Source organism: Passer montanus, unplaced genomic scaffold (assembly GCF_014805655.1).
Source record: "Passer montanus isolate IOZ18808 unplaced genomic scaffold, ASM1480565v1 scaffold100, whole genome shotgun sequence".
NCBI lineage: Eukaryota > Metazoa > Chordata > Aves > Passeriformes > Passeridae > Passer > Passer montanus.
The window spans coordinates 1,016,873-1,033,557 of record NW_024356506.1 but is presented as its reverse complement, the minus strand read 5'-3'; the positions used below and the strand labels follow the sequence as shown (position 1 = coordinate 1,033,557).

Below are 16,685 nucleotides of genomic sequence, written 5' to 3'. Positions count from 1 at the left end.
TCCTCCCAGACCTTGCAGCAGCTTTGCTGTTCATTTTTGGAGTCTTTAAATGTGGATTAAATGCCATTAGGATTCCTGGTTCCTCCCTGGCCTGGAATGAACCATAATTTTTTAATGCAGAGTACATTAAGGGTGTTCCTGCCTTGTTCCTGCTGGGGTTGCTCATGCCCTCCCCAGCTTCCCTTCCTTGGATTCCAGAGTTTTATTTCTGGGGTAGCATAGAGTGAGAAAGATCCATTAGAATGTTTTTCTTGGATTTTGGAAATCTTTGTGGTGAGATCTGTGGTTGGAGAAGGGAGTGTGAAAAGGAGGAAAAACAGAGGGAACTGATGGGAGAGAAAAGTGACAGAAGTGGAAAAATAAGTACTGGAAATTGTGTGATTTCTTGACCTGGGGAATGATAAATGGAAATCTTTGGATGTCTGTGACCTGTTAGAGGTTAGCTGGACTTGACAGGTGTGGGTTAAATAAATCCTTCCCTTCAGGCTGTGCTGAAGAAGATCTTGGGCAGGTTTTGCCACTGGAAGACCTGTGTTCCCACATTTCCTCCCATTTATTGCTGCCTGTAGGGCACCCTCAGCCAGTGAAATGTTGCCTTGAAATTAATTTATCTTTGCTACCTGTGGAAATTATTTTATCTGAGATGGAAAACATGTCTCAGGGGCTTGGCTTTTCTTGGTGCTGGCTGTGAATGAGGGAATCCACTGCAGATAGAAGGGAGTGCTGAGGGGTGGATGGATGGATGGATGGATGGATGGATGGATGGATGGATGGATGGATGGATGGATGGAAGGAAGTTGATGTTTCATCCCTGAAAGTGTCCAAGGCCAGGTTGGACAGAGCTCTGAGCAACCTGGGATAGTGGAAGGTGTCCCTGCCCATGCTAGGGGGTTGAAACTAAATGATCTTTAAGATCCCTTCCAACACAAATCATTCCATGAATTTATGAATCCTTGCCAAGCAGCTGATTGGAAATCTAGACCCTCAGGCTCTGATCAGTGGGAAGAGACAGGCCCAAGACTAAAACCCTGGCACAGTGTATTTTTCCAGGCACCCCACCCAAGAGCCAATGTCAGGGGTTCCTCGAGACCCTTATCATCATCATTCCTCTTAAATCCTTAGGAATTTACGAGTCAAATCTCCCAATATTTTTCCAGGCACCCCACCCAAGAGCCAATGTCAGGGGTTCCTCGAGACCCTTATCATCATCATCATTCCTCTTAAACCCTTAGGAATTTACGAGTCAAATCTCCCATCTAAGGGTTTTGCCCTTTTTATTGGCTCAATATCCTTTTAGGGAGTCTTGGATGTCAAATTTTCTGCCTGTATTGTAATTCCAGAATTAATGTGAGTCAGTGCTTCCATGCATGGCTGGTCTAGGAAGGACAGTGTTCCTCAGGAGAGTGTTGTCCTCATGGTTCAAGGAATTTGAAATCCTATCCTTACCTGGGGATAATACGTGGATCCTGCAAGTCCTTCTTGGACTCTAAAGGGAACACCTTCCTTAATTAAAGGTGAATAATGAAGCAGTCTGGTCACAGCTGCCTCATCACCTGCCTGTCTCATGTGTCATAAAATCATCACAGAATGGTTTGGGTTGGGAGGGACCCTAAAGTTCATCTCATTCCAGACCCCTCACTATGAACACTTTCCACCAGACCAGTCTGCTCAGGGCAGTTGACAGGCATTTGATTTCTTGCTCCCCTAATTTTATTATTTAAATTGCAGCTACTGGGGGTAGAATCATCTTTTAGGGGAGAGTAGAAATCACAGCAGGTGTTTCTTTTTTGCCTGTGTAAGGGAGGAGCATCAGAGTTTCCCCTCTTTTTTGGTTACAGGTTTCCTATCTTGGTTATATAGGCATTGAGTTACAGGGATTTGCTCTGAAAGTGGCCCTAAAATTGGGACAACCCTCTTACTTTTGGGAGGAACAGTTTTTAAGTGTTTAAAAAGTGTTTAAAGCCAGGTTGGATGGAGCTGTGAGCAGCCTGGTCTAATGAAAAGTGTCCCTGCTCATGGCAGTCGGGTGGAGTTAGATGGTTTTTAAGGTCCCTTCCAGCCCAAACCATTCCATGATTCTGTAATTCTGTGAATACAGGTCAGAGGAGCAGAGAAGCACGAGAGAATAAATAAAGCACATCCCTGTACTGTGATGTTCCTGCAGCAGAACTGCTGGTGTGTAAGGAGCCATCCATTATTTGTTGAGTCCAGCGACCAATTCCCTTTTCAGAGCTCCTCTCCAGGAGCTGCTTTTGAATTATAAAGTGATTTTTTTTTTCCTTCTGCTGCTTCTTTAACCTAAGTTGCTGCTGCTCCGTCAGGGTTGAGTAATGAAAATAATTGATCACTTCGCCCTTTGTAATGGCCCTCTACATCTTTATTGGCATGTCCTGTGTGTCCCCCTGCACTCGCCTTTTCTCAGGGTGCAGGACTCTTCATCTTTCTTCATGTAGATCTTTATCTCCAAACCCATTCTTTTTGCTCTTTCCATTGCTTTCCTCTAAGTGCAATCCATTTATTCTGCTTCTTTTGCAAAGACAAAGACTCTCCATGCTTCCAGCTGCGTAAAGGACAAAACCAGATAGATTTTGTCATTTTGGCCAAATCCTTGCTGCCAGGGCAGGGTCTGGTGTGTGCTTTCCTAAGGCTTAGTGTTTCCCATGGCAGATCCCACATTAGGAGTGGTTGAGGGAGCTGGGATGGTTTATCCTGGAGAAAAGGAGGATTGGGAGGACCTTATCACTCCTTGAAGGGGTTGGTCTCTTCTATCAAGCAACCGAATGAAAGGAAATGGCCTCAGGTTGCACCAGGAGAGGTTCAGGTTGGATATTGGGGAAAATTTCTTCACTGAAAAGATGATCAAACATTGGCACAGATTGTTCAGGAGATGCTGGAGTCCCCATCCCAGAAGGATTTAAAAGCTGTGTAAATGTGGCACTTGGAGACATGGTTTAGTGCTGGGTTTTGCAGTGCTGGGAAAAGATTTGGACTTGATCTTAGAGGTCTTTTCCAACCTCAGATGGGATGCTGCTGTCACTTGTCCTGAGGGCTGTCATAAATAGGATAAATAAGAAGATCTGCCAGCTAATTCCTTTGTCCCAAGCAATAAAAGTAATGGATTTATTGATCATGGCTAATCCATGAAAAGCCATTAGGTGGTCACAGTGTCTTTGTATAACAATTGATCATTTCATATCACATCTCGTGATAAGCACCCTAATGTGGTATTTCTTAGGTCCTCTTAAGTAATTCCGGGATCTTTTTAAGGATTCACTGTGCCCCCCCAAAAAAGGGACAGGTGGGAAGGTGGTTGGAGTCCTGCTGTGAATTCAGCTCAGAGCAAGTAGAATTAAGGGCAGTCTCACAGAAAATCCACTTGTCTTCCTGTAAGTTTTCACCTGAAATTTCAGCCTGTACCAGATTTCTGTAATGGAGCTTTTAATTTGGAGTTTAATATTTCAAAAATCTAAGCAGAGCCTTGCAAGTGAAATTAGAGTGAGATCCATTTCCTGTGACCTGTTGCCACCTGCTGCCTGAGAATAAAGATGATGCATTTAAGTATCAAGCAGAATTTCCATCAATTTTGTAAGGGATGAATGCTGCTGAGAAGGCATCTGGAAGGTGAATCACAAAGAGAGCAGAACTCTGAGCTGATGTAAGTCAGCACAACTTGGGAAAATCCTGATTTGATCCAGCTGAATATGTGGTCATCAGCTCAGCTGGAAGGGCAGATGATGTTTTCATCATCTGGTTGGAAGGGCAGAGCAAATTGACTCAAACAATTTATTCTTGAAGCAGGTTTTGAAACCAGTGGATTCAAATCTGACCATTTGCTGAAGGGAAACATAATTTACATAAAATTTACCTTCTCAGCAGCATCCCTTGCAACCCCAGATCCACATCTAAGTCTTGGATCCAGATCCAGTTCATTGTCATTATGAGCCTGCAGTTCTTTTCAGGAATGGAAAACCCAGATTCAGTTATTTGGTTCAGACCTGGCTCAGATCCATTGCCAGGTTTCCTGTTCCACCTTGGTGACAGTAACATCCACAGAATGGGTGTACCAGAAGTGTTCTGGAACACCAGATAATTCCAGGAAGCAGGGTTGTCTCTTACAGACCTTTCCCAGCAGACCATCCCCTTGCTGCTGGAATTATTTCATCTATTCAGCCATGTTGTGTTGGCTGATACTTGCATGGAAGACACATCTAGAAAGGTTCCTTTTCAACCAAATCTTATCTTTCCATGCAGCATTTCTGCCTTTCTGATTTTTTTTTTCTTTCATGCACTTGCTGCTTAGCCAGTTTTATGAAGGCACTACCACAAATGACAGCAAAGAGAGATTTCAGTGTAATGAGGCAGATTTCAGAGAAATTGAATAAGTTATTTCTCTTTAGGAGTTGTTTGGTTGAGGGCTAGGGGTTTTTTTTTGGGTGTTTTTTAATAATACTTTGAAAGCATAGTTCATCTTGGGTATTAAAGAACAGCATTTGCCATCCAAGATAAAATTACAAGGTATCAGATTATGTCATGGCCTTTACCTTACAAAGAGGTCTTGTAATGCTTGTTCTAATTAAAAAGAAAAATAATTCCATTTCCCTGCTCCCTTAGGTCAATTAAATTCCTTAATAATACCGTTAATGACCGGACCCAAGTGTGGACAGGCTGTAGAGATATTTGCAAACAGGGTCTAATTCTGACTCTAAAAATAAACTGACACTGTAGTGTGATCATTGCAGAACTGATGTTAACAATCCTTCAAAAACCCTTAATGAAGCCAGGGCATTCTATCCTGATGTCCAAACCTGTATCCAAGCTCCAGCTTTGTTCAGGTAAAACTCTCACTGAGGTCTGTGAGCTAACCAGCAAGTAAACATAAAACCCTTGGTCATAGATCAGGAAATGGTGAGCAAGTCCCATGTAAGTACTGCTGAACGTGTTTAATGGTATCTGTCCTGTAATTTCTTGTCTTGCCTGTATTTGTCTGTAATTAAAGGTTTTCTTGTAGCTATTTTGTTATTCGAGGCCTTCTCTGGTTTGTTAGTTAAAAGCCCACAGGGAAATTCTCCATATATTCTTGGTGCCAAATAGATGGCATGAGTGACAGCTCAAAATCTCCCTAGTCAGCTGTTAAAATTGCTTGGGATCTTTTTTTTTGGTTGGAGAGATGGATGCCTGAAGAGTCCTTGGGAAAAGAGCTGCTTTCCCATTTGCAGGGCCATCATTCACAGCTAAAGTGGAGTTTCCTGGGGCAGCATCACAGAAAACTTGTTTTGTCCAGTTTTCTGTCTTGTGAATGGAGATGTGGCTTGAATCTCAACTTAATGTCCACACAGGAATAAACTTACAGGAATTGTCAAACATGGAACAAAAAGTTGGGTTTTTTTCCCAAAGCATCAGCTCAGGAGATCTCACAAGAAAGCAGAAAATTTTCTGACTATGGGGAAATTAGGTCAGGTTTTAGTCCCCCAGTGTCGCGGGGACCATGATCTGTAGATTAAAAGGAGAAATAGAAATATTTCAGTCTGCACATCAGCTCTCTGCCTGTCCGTTTGAGTCACTCGAAAGCGTGACACGTCCCAGTGTTGGTGTCTTCCATGTGCTGTGGAAGTCCAAGTGTCTGTGACCCGAGTACCGACAGCCATCGTGACAGACCAGTCTCTGCTGCAACTGTTCCCCTTCCCCTTGGCAACCTGCAGTGATTGTATTTTGTCTCCTTCCCTTGGGAAAAGCCGTGGTGGTGGATTAGGGGCAGAGTGGGAAGGGTGTGGAAGGGGGAGGGAGGGATCCACATCCTTCCTCCCCACCTCCAGTTTTATGCATGACTGCACCGTTGGGAAGTTGTCCCCTCTGTTTGGGTGGCATGAGTGTGCAGAGCCTCCTCCTCCCTGAGCATCCCTGGGAGAAGGGCTCAGGAAAGGTCTCCCTCATGGAGATGTTGGCTGGAGAAATCCTCTGCAGCCCGGTGGGATCGGGAGGCTGAATTAGAGCCCCAGCTGGGATTGGGTGAGGTGGAGCTGAGCTCTCTTTCCCTCTCCCTTGACAGGGCATCCCTCTGGAGCTCCTGTGTGGTGCTGCCCCTGCTGGCTCTCACCTGGATGTCTGCAGTCCTGGCCATCACCGACCGGCGCTCGGCGCTTTTCCAGATCCTTTTCGCCGTCTTCGACTCCTTGGAGGGATTTGTCATTGTCATGGTTCACTGCATCCTCAGGCGGGAGGTGAGAGGGAGGAGTGATTATCTGTTACATAATTAACGCTATTTTCCATAAAAACCACCTGGAAAAGTAGCCGAGTCCGCCTGGTAACTTCTCTAACCCTACAGATTTCGCTTTGGGGGAGATCGCGACAACAAAAATGACTGTGACATTTTCAGAGGGTCAGAGGGAAGGAGGGGTGAATCAGGGTGGAGTTTGTTGAGATGGGATAACATGTCAGGCTTTGCTTGTTTGCCAGCAAAATTCTCATTTCCAGAATGTTCACACCCCACCTCCAAAAATACCACATTAAAGAAGTCATTTGCGTGATTTCAGGAGAGGCGAGATGCACTGAGGTTTGCAGGATGAAATCTGTGCTGGCATTAACACCTTGATATTCCAGCTAGGAAGTGCAGCCAGCAATAATCAGGCAAGGAAATTGAGGAAATTCTCTTCAGCCTCCCTGTGGAGATTTAAAATGGTGAATTATATCAGGGAAGAAAAGAACGAATCTTTTATGTTTCTTTTATTCTTTTCATCCTACGGAGTGGAGAGACTATTAATAAAAGAGACAGGAAGGGTCTTTTTTTTCAATATTAATTTTATCTTCTTACAGTTCCTTTAAATTCAGTAAAACAGATTAATTTCTTATGTCAGGCCAATGAAATCAATGGAATTATACCACTGGCTTGGCTGAGACTCCTTCCACTAATTGCATTATGAATATGAGTCTGCATTTAACTCCCATTGCAGTCACTGGGATTTTTTTTTCCAATTATTTCAGTGAGTTTGGGCCAGATTTATATTACAGGATCCTGATCAGACTTTGTAGACACCAATACAATGATTAATGCAGGAGCATCCATTTAAAACATATTGCAAGCTGCAGAATAAAGGACATTTTTATTCCTGACTGTATAAATCAAGCAAATGGAAGTGACCTAGGCAGTGACCCAGAGTTGCTAGAAAAACTCAGAGCTGCACTTCAGTGTGTGAAATATGTAACACATAAACCATGTGAAAGAAATGCCTGGATGCTGCTAAAGCAGGGTCCGTGTCCTTTTGATCTAACAAGGGCTATTTTTATTTTGGATTTCAGCAGAATTTAATGTGCTTTGGTCAGTCTGACTCTGACCTTTGCCAATCTGTTCCTGCAGGTCCAGGATGCTGTGAAGTGCCGGGTTGTGGATCGTCAGGAGGAAGGGAATGGAGACTCAGGGGGGTCATTTCAGAATGGACACGCTCAGCTAATGGTAGGGAAATCTCCCACTTCCCCTTTAGTAGGGGGTTTGTGGGGATTTTTAACTCGTAACTGATAAACAGAGGACTCTGTCCATCCCAGATCCTGAATTCACCATTCTTATTTCTTTTAAACTTTTGCTTGAGCAAACACAGCCCTTAAAATGGACTTTTTCACATAAATCTGGGGCGTTGCATTGTAATTTTAAGGTTCTTAAACTTCCACACCATGTTTTGCAGACATCTGGGTGAGATCCGTTTTTTCCCCAGAAAAATAAAGAACCAGAATACACTTCCCCTGTTTTTCAGACCTTTTCATCCCCATCAAGCTTCCTTGTCCTGGCTGGAGCTAGGAAGTAATAGTTTGATACAGTTTTAATCACAGTCTGTTGGGTTACTGTCATTAAAAATACTGTCTCAGAGGGATTTTTTTCTCTCAAAAGCACACTTTGCTTCACTGGGAATAGTTTAAGCTCTGTAAATTGTGGTCCTGTTGTGTAAGTCCTTTGCAAACAGCAAAGGAATAGGCTGTGGGGCTTTGCCCTGCCTCTGCTCCACTGCTATGATGTAGTTCATGCAAGAAACATTTAATTTCTGAGGTTAAAATAAAGATGTCAGGAGAATCAGATGATTTGAGCAATTTCCAAAAGCTTCTGGTTAATATTAGAGCTACAGCACAACCCAGTGATGTTTTTTACAGTCACTCCTGTGCTGAGCAGTTTCTGCCTGGGTGCGAGGTCTCATTTCAAACAGCACAATCTTGCAGTCAACACATCAGCAGAGCTTTAATTCCACCACACCTCGGTGGTGTTTGCTAAAAACAGGTGCCTCATCTCTCATTTAAATGCTGAGCCTTCTCATTTTCAGACAGGTTCTCGCTCTGCCTAATTGTGGGTAATTAGAGGGCCCCTTGCATGCCTGGTGCTTTGGCTTCTTCAGTAATAGACACCATAATCACACCCAGTCTGAATCTTCTTTTTCATAAGTTAACACCCAGAGCTTTCTTATTCTCCCTCTGTAAATCACATGCCTTCAAATTATTTATGTAACTCCCTCCAGATTCTCAGCAACCTGAAAAAAAGGTGGATCCTGTGACTGTCAGTCTGCTGTCGCCGTCCCAAGTTTCAGGGTTTTGCATCTCTGTACAACTCCACATTTCCATTCATTATCAGCCACCTTGGGAAATTCTGTGTCAGTTTTTTAGCAATGTTGCATTTCCTCCTGCGCTGCTGACGGGTGTGTGGAGGAGCAGGGATCTTACAATCACTTTCCTCACATTCCAGCACAAAAAGCTGTGGAATCTGGCTGTGAGTGATGACTGCTCACTGGTATTTTTAGAGGGGTACAATGTTATTTTGTTGTAAAATCACCGAAGGAATCAAAAGCCTTTGCAGGATGACATTTTTGCTGTTACCTTTTCCGTTTGTCTCCAAATCTGCCCAGCTAGTGAAAAGGAGCTTAGCTGGGTAGAACTGTTCTCCCCACAAAATCTTGTTGACTGGTGTTAAATATAAACCTGTCTCTCATTCATTTATCAGCAGAACTAGTGCAGGCTGTTCAGCTGCATTTTTTCTGGAACTCCTATCATGAAAATGAGATTATATTTTTCTGTGTCACCCCGTTTGCCCATTCAAATGTTAGTTCAGTCGTATTTCTCTTCTGCTCTTTTCAGATTTGTTTGATATCCCAAAGAATTTACTGGGAAATTAACATCGGGAAGTCTGAGATAGTTGAAAAACTCTTGGCTCTCAACCTGCTAATATTTAACTGTTTATCTCAGGAGGATAGGGATTTTTCCCGCATTCTTCTCAGTATTCAAATGGATTTCATTTCATCACATTAATACAATTATGTTAAGTCTCTTTCTGAAATGATACCAGAAATAATCAGTGAACTCTTCTACCTTTTGCTAGTCTGCAGCTTCCCCATTACTCCATGAAAGCTCACGGCCTGCTGTGACTCAGTTTATCCAGTTCTTTGAAATGTTATCTGCTCAAAGCTTCAGAAAAAGGATTAACTCCTCCTGGGAGAAGAAAGGAGTTCCCTTTGGCTGCACAGACCACTTGAAAAAGTTATTCAGCCTTTGTGCCTGTGGGAGCCATTGATTTTGTATGTTAAGAGTTTCAGAGGCAGAGACTTGTTCCCACTTCATGTGACTTGGTGACAGATCACAAAAAAGCCCAGTGGGGAGTGGAGCATTCCCAGCAGGATCCCCAAATTCTTTAATAAAGGGTGGAGAATCCACTTAAATTTATGTGTGGAGTGATACATCCAAAACAGTTTGGGCCAGCCTGTTCCCTGTTTTTTTAGGAGTGTGCATCAATGTGTTCCAGCAAGATATTTTAATCTGCAGCCCAGGAATAAGTGAATGGATGAGCAGATGGACCCCAGTTGAACAGCAACGTTCCAGCTTTATCAGTGATAAAATTCAAAAGCCAACAGGTGGAAAAATGTGGTGTGTTTTCCGTGTTTGAAAATCCAAGCCAAACCTCTCCCCTCCACTCTCCTGGCAAAGGCTGTGCCCACCTCACTAATAAAGTGGGGGTTTTGCATCTTCCAAGTTTTCCTGTCCTTCACCACCCCCTTTTGACCACATCCTCTGTGTTCTCTGTCTTTCAGACCGATTTCGAGAAGGACGTGGACATGGCTTGTAGATCAGGTGAGCACATCACAGGTGAGAATCAGCAAGTGACCTGGTTTGGGGATTGAACTAGGCCATTTTTTTTCCTTCCCTTTCTGTTTCCTTTGTGTGTGTCTTGGTGCCTTGCATGTCCTCATGTGGGTTGCCCTTCCTTTCAACCACGGCCAAAAGAAAGCAACACCTTGAATTCTCCCTTTGATTTTCCTATTTTCCCGTAGCTCTTTTGGCCTTTTAACTGAGATCAAGCCTTGCTTCTGAGGAATTGTTTTTTGCCATGTAACACGGTGGCAGAGAAGAGCATCAAGGAAGAAGAGATGGGATCCATCTCTTCCTACTGCGATCCTTCTTTGTTCCAGCAACCCCTGCTGGGGTCATGCCAGCCCCAGGCAGCTCTGTGCTCATGAAGGGTGTCTTTGTAGAAAGTCTGGAATCTGGAGAGCCATCCCACCACTCCACCTGGCCCCAGGCTCTTCTGTGCACCTGGAAGTGGTCAGATCTCTCCTCCTCTGCCTGTCCCTTTCTGTTGTGTGTTCATCACACAGGTTCCTCTGGATCCTGAGGATGTGCATGAGTTGACAGCCCCTTTTCCCAATAATCCCAGGGGTGTCTGTGCTGCCTGGATTCTCCCTGGTTGCCTGTTCCTCTCTGCAGGTCTCATCCTGTCCTGGTCCTGGCATGCCTGACCTTTTGGCTGAGGTTATTTTTCTTACCTTTGTAGATACTGAGGCTTTCATTTACCCTCCCAGACTTCTCCCCTCTGCCAAGCAAGAGAAATACCAGCTTGCTTGGGAATTGCATAATTCATATCTTCCAAACCAGGATCTTCCCAAGCCAGGGACAGCACACTCTGTGTTCACTTTCCACTATGGCAAAGCTTCTCTCTCTGGCTTTTTATTAATCTTTCTTTTTTGCCTTCCTTCTTTCCTTTTTTCTTGTCTTCTTCCCTTCTCTCTTTCTCTCTTTCTTTCCCTGCTCTGCCTTTTTTCTTTCTCCCCTCCTCTCTCTCTTTCTATAAACATCTACCTGTCCATTTCATTTATCCTTTTCTTTATCTCATCTATCATTTATTTATCTGCTTCTAATGTATTTATCTATAATTCATCTCTTTCGTTCTGTCTGGCAATCACTTATTTATCTGTGTCCTCAGCTGTCTGTCTTGCTGTACCTGTTATTTATGTATTTCTATCTGTCAACATTTGTCCCTGTCACTGTGTTTCTGTGTATTGTCTATCACTGTCACTATCATTTATCTGTCTAATATCTATCTATATCTTATTTATCTTTTCCTGTCCATCTCTCTGCCTCACTCCCTCTCCCTGTGCTTATCACAGTCACAGTATATTTATCTCACTTACCCCTGTGATATCTTATTTCACGGTCCCTTTTGTCCATTTATCTCTTTTCAGGGTCTCTCAATTTTTTTTTCTTTCTGTTTTTCTGTCTCTAATTTAATTTCTAGCTGTCAGTCTCTTCTCATTTGTCTTTTTTGACATCAAATATCTCAGTCCCAAGAAATCATGTATGAAAAACATGTGTGGGGGGCCATGTCTGAGTTGAAGAGATGCTCAGGGAACATTCACCAAACACAGAGTCCGCTGTAAACCCCAGCAGACCCCAAATTCCTCCTCTAGAGGAGCCTTTCTGGATCCGCCACCACACCTCTTCATCCCAAATTGAGTTTCCCAGAGGAAGGGAAGGAGCTGATTTGTTTCACGTGATTTCATGGCAGGAGCCCCTGGATCAGCATCTTGCCAACAGCCTAAGCTTCCCCTCCTTTGCCAGCATCCAACTCTATAATTTGTATTGGTCTGCCTGGAGATTCTCCTCCTCTCATAAAGTGCTATTAGACTGTGCCAAGATAAGTAGTTAATAATAAACCTCATTTCAGAGACCTTTTGGAGTGGTTCATCATCCCATGCACTCTGCTTATTAAATAATAAAAACCAGGAATCTGTCCAATGGTTTCTGGCCATCATTTCTCCTGGAGGCACCATCTTCCCTCTTGTGATGGATTGGAGATGTGGCTGAGACCACTCAGAACTCTCTCACGTTGATTCCCTGGTAGGATTTGCTCCAGGGCTTGGTGTTGAAGGCTCATTCTGCTCCTTGCTTGGAGATTTCCAAGTGGAAACCTCTCCAAACCTATTTTCTACAGCTGATGTGAGCATGGAGAAGAGCCTGGATCAATAAACCTTGCTGGGACTCCCAAGGGAAGGGTTTGACTTGCTCTGATTTATCCCAGCAATGCCAAGATGTTTGTGGCTGCCAGAGTTTTCAGCTTTAAAAGCTCTTTACAAGCTCTTTTTATTCTCCTTGGTGCCCTGCTCATCCTGCCTTGCGTGCTCTGTAGTCTTGGGGGGGGAGCTTTGATCTTCCCTCTGTCCCACATGGAGCAGCTGAATAATGTCAGCTCACCCCAAAAATCCTTCTCCCTGATCCTAAAAAAGATCCATTTACCTATTTTTATTTCCTCCTTACGGTGGGTGAAAGGGGAGCACACATTTCTTTCTCTTTTGCTGTGGTGAAGTCCTGGGTAAGTAGCCCACAACACTTTGTCCCTGCCCCACAGTGAGATTTCCATGATTCTCTGGTTTTCCACCCAATGGAGACATCAAGGTTGACATCGTTATTTTTCCAAGATCTTTGTTGCAGCCTGAAATCAACTGAGCAATAGATTATTATGCCTGGAAAAGGGGCAAAATATTTTTTTTTGCAGACACTGTTGTGTGGGAATGAGTGTCTAAATGTCCTTTATGACGTGCTCAGTTTCTCCTCAGTTTAAACTTTTCCTCTCTTTTTAAGGAATATTCCTGTCACCATTTGCTTTCCTGAAGGGAAATAGAAAATTGCTAAATAATGAACTCTCACAAAGGCTTACCATGATTACTTGAATGTAAGACTTTTTGGAGAGCAGTTTGAAATTCATAACAAAATATGATGTGTTTCAAAATACCAATTTATTAACACTGGAACTGTTAAGGGAAAAGAGCAACCTGAAGTATTTTCATGAGCTAATACAAAAAAATTAAATTTGAAGGAGGCTGGAACTCAATGATCTTTTAAGTTCTCTTCCAGTCCAGGCCATTTGATGATTTTATAGTTGTATGAATCATTGATAATGTTGTATTTCAGCTCTTTCCTGAATCAAAATAATTTTTTTACACAAAAGCAACCTTTTATTTTAAAGAATTCTACTCCATAGGCTAATAATGTATAGATTTTATATATACATGCATATACTAGATGTACTAACTATCTAAAAATCTCTTTGGTTTTCAGGGTATTGTTGGCCTAGATGGGAGTTTTGGACATGGTTGTGTTGGAAAACTCACATCACAGAGAACTCTCCCAAAATAACAAAGTTTTTTTCCTCCCCAGCTTTAATTTTGCCTTTGGTATCCTGGATTTTAAAAATACAAATAATGTTAAACACTGTTGTGCCTCTTCGGGAGAGGTGCTGGCGGGGAGTGACTGTGGGAGGTGTCTTGATGTGCCAACAAAACCCCAGGTGAGGTGCTGAGGACACTTCTCTGTCTCCCCAGTGCTGAACAAAGACATCACCACGTGCAGAACCTCGACCATCACGGGGACCCTGAAGCGCCCGTCGCTGCCCGACGAGGAGAAACTGAAACTCAACCACCAGAAAGGCTCCTCCAACTTCAACAGTCTTCCAGCCAACGTCTCCAAGATGCACCTTCAGGGCTCCCCACACTACCTGGGGGCCATCAACCTGAATGAGTTCAGCAACCACTCCCTCACCCTGAAGAAGGACAAGAACCAGCCGCCGAAATCCATCTACATCTGCGACGGGGACATCTTCAAGAAGTTGGACTCGGAGCTCTCGCGGGCACAGGAGCAGACCCTGGACACCAGCTACGTGATCCTGCCCACCAACACGTCCACCCTGAGGGCCAAACCCAAAGATGAGAGCAAATACAGCATCAACATCGACCAGATGCCTCAGACACGGCTCATCCACCTCAGCATGGCCACCGACCCCGGCTTCGTGGTCAAGAGTCCCCCGCGGGAGCCGGTGTCCATGGCGTGCAGTGAGGTGCAGGGTTCCTCCATGATCCAGCAGCAGCAGCAGCTGGCTCCACAGAACATCTCCAACGAGTCACAGATTCCCAACAGCCTGTGTGACACGGGTGACTCAGGGAACTCGGGTGTGGTGTCCAAGAGCGAGACCGTCTCCACCCTCTCCATGAGCTCCTTGGAGGTGAGCGTGGAAATGGCGGTGTTGTTCTCAGCCCAGAGTGCTGTTCTGCCCTCAATCCCGCCACTCCAGGGGGTTGGAAAGAAGAGCTTTAGGGAAAATGTAGCCCAGGATGCAATGCCAATGTCATACTTTGCTGAGGGACAACTGGCATGTGATCATATTTTGGAATGTGATGTCACACTTCCAGAGCAGGTTCCATTGCTGGATGAACTATTTTTAGCCCTACAAATGCTGCAAAGCAAAAAAAAAGTTAATTTATCAAAGACTTCATTATAATGCCAGGCACATGGCCTGCCTTATCTTTTCCCCTTTCGATTCTCTGCCCTATTTCCCATTTTGATGGTTTCAGTCATGATTTAGATGAGAACACCCAGTGATCCAGGCTAGAGGGGGCTTGGAGCAACCTGGGATAGTGGAAAGTGTCCATGCCCATGGCAGGAGGTTGGAACTGGTTGATTTTAAGGTCCCTTCCAACATAAAAGATTCAATGACATAAAATATTTGGCACTTCCCATCATGAAGAGCCAGAAAAACATGTTAAAGGTGTAGAAAAAGGGAAAGGAGAAGGATTTTTCCTGTTTTATCCTCTTACTAACCTCTGCCCATCTTTTTCTCTCCTGAATACCCAGAGGCGGAAATCCCGGTATGCAGAGTTAGATTTTGAGGTGAGTACATCCCTTTCTGAACATTGGTCCCAAATTTTGTGAGCCACCTTCTCCAATTATCTCACCCTTGCCAGAGCACAGGAAATCCATGTTCAGCCTGCTCATCTATGGAAAGGGAAATCCTTCTAAAAATTGCCCTGCCTCTCCTTTTGGGCAGCAGAAGGTAGAAGTGAAATGCAGACTAGTGGAATTAAAAAGAAAATAAGATTGTGGAACATTTTCTAATGAAATTACCCCTATTCCACACGTTTGGGTACACATTTACATAGGTGACAACTGAGGAAAGGCTGAGCACTGGGACAGGTATTAGTTAAGGAAGGACAACAAGCCTTCCTTAGGACACTGACAGTCAAGCTCAAATTCCGCAGCATAAAAATTTGGTTGTTGCAAGTTTAAGGGGTTTTTTTCAGGTCAAAAATTAGTATTTTCCACTTTCTCCCACTATCTCACCTTGAAAATAAAGGCAATGGGTCCTCAGTAAATGCAGAAGGTATTTTAGGCACCTGCAGGGAGACAGAGCTGGGGTTAAATGATGTAACTCTGGGGGGAGGACGTGTTCTTGATGGGGTTTGCTGACCTGTGGCCCTTTGTATTTGCTCCAGAAAATCATGCACACAAGGAAACGTCACCAAGACATGTTCCAGGACCTGAACAGAAAACTCCAGCACGCAGAGAAGGAGAAGGAGTCTCCAACAACGGACAGCAAGGTTAGTCAGACACTTCCAGAAACCCTCTGGTGCCAGCAGGAACATAGGAGCCAGCAGGAAATTGGTTTTTGACCATGCATGTTGCAAAAAACACACATTGCACCACACAGCAGGAGGAGGATGTCTGTCCCCATGTCTGTCCATGGTGTTGTTTTCCCTTTGTCTGTCCTTGGCATTCCCTTCCAGGTCCTCCCTTTGTGCCCTGTTCATCCACTCCTAGGTGGGAACTGGAAATTGGGTTGACCACGAGGAAATCTGGGTGGAAAGTGGAGAGGGCAGAAAGAGAGGAAGCATCTCCCCTCTCTTGTGGGGTGAGGCTGAGGCCAGGGTGGCAGTGATGGGATATTTAGGATGGCCACAATGGTGGTATTTAAGGTGTGATATTGGGACCTCATTTTGGGGACTGGAGACTATTAAATGTGGGTTATTTGTGACAGCTGATCACCCGTGATATGAGCATGTGGGAATGAGCAGGTCCAGACAAGGCCATGAAGGTTCTCCAAGAGCTGGAGCATCTCTCCTGTGAGGAAAGGCTGAGATAATTTGGATTGTTCAGCCTGGATAAGACTGCTAGATGAGCTTATTGTGGCTTTTCAGTCCCTACAGGACCTGGAGAGGGACTTTGACAAGGTCATGTAGTGACAAGACTCTGGCAGCCAACAAGGGGCAAGGGGTTTAACCTGAAAGAGAGTGGGGTTAGATGGAATATTGGGAAGAAATTCTTCCCTCTGGGGATGGTGAGACCCTGGCACAGGTTGCCCGGAGAAGCTGTGGCTGCCTCTGGATCCCTGGAAGTGTCCAAGGCCAGGGTTTGGAGCAACCTGGGACAGAGGAAGATGTCCCTGCTCAGGGCAGGGGGTTGGAATGAGATGATATTTATAGTCTTTTCTGACCCAAGCCGATCCTGTAATATCCGTGTTTTTCCTTGACAGGAGCCAAGTTCCAGGGAAAAGGGGACTCCTTTAAAGGAGACAGACTTAGGGAAGGGCCTTTCAGCCTTTCATAGGGGCAGAGATCTGG

At 44.3% G+C, this 16,685-nt stretch overlaps 1 protein-coding gene across 16 annotated transcripts in view; it reads left to right on the top strand.

Annotated features, from left to right (window-relative positions):
- The window catches only part of ADGRB1 (adhesion G protein-coupled receptor B1), a 285,104-nt gene that overhangs the window by 253,591 nt on the left and 14,828 nt on the right, over positions 1-16,685 (top strand). For 12 of the 16 annotated variants that reach the window (XM_039714220.1, XM_039714252.1, XM_039714243.1 and 9 more), the window contains 6 exons: positions 6,047-6,218; positions 7,352-7,447; positions 10,053-10,107; positions 13,617-14,293; positions 14,923-14,958; positions 15,561-15,665. In XM_039714220.1, coding sequence (XP_039570154.1) covers positions 6,047-6,218; positions 7,352-7,447; positions 10,053-10,107; positions 13,617-14,293; positions 14,923-14,958; positions 15,561-15,665 — 1,141 coding nt within the window. The remainder of the gene's footprint in view (positions 1-6,046; positions 6,219-7,351; positions 7,448-10,052; positions 10,108-13,616; positions 14,294-14,922; positions 14,959-15,560; positions 15,666-16,685) is intronic. The other 4 variants (XM_039714238.1, XM_039714297.1, XM_039714316.1 and 1 more) reach the window with 1 other exon arrangement.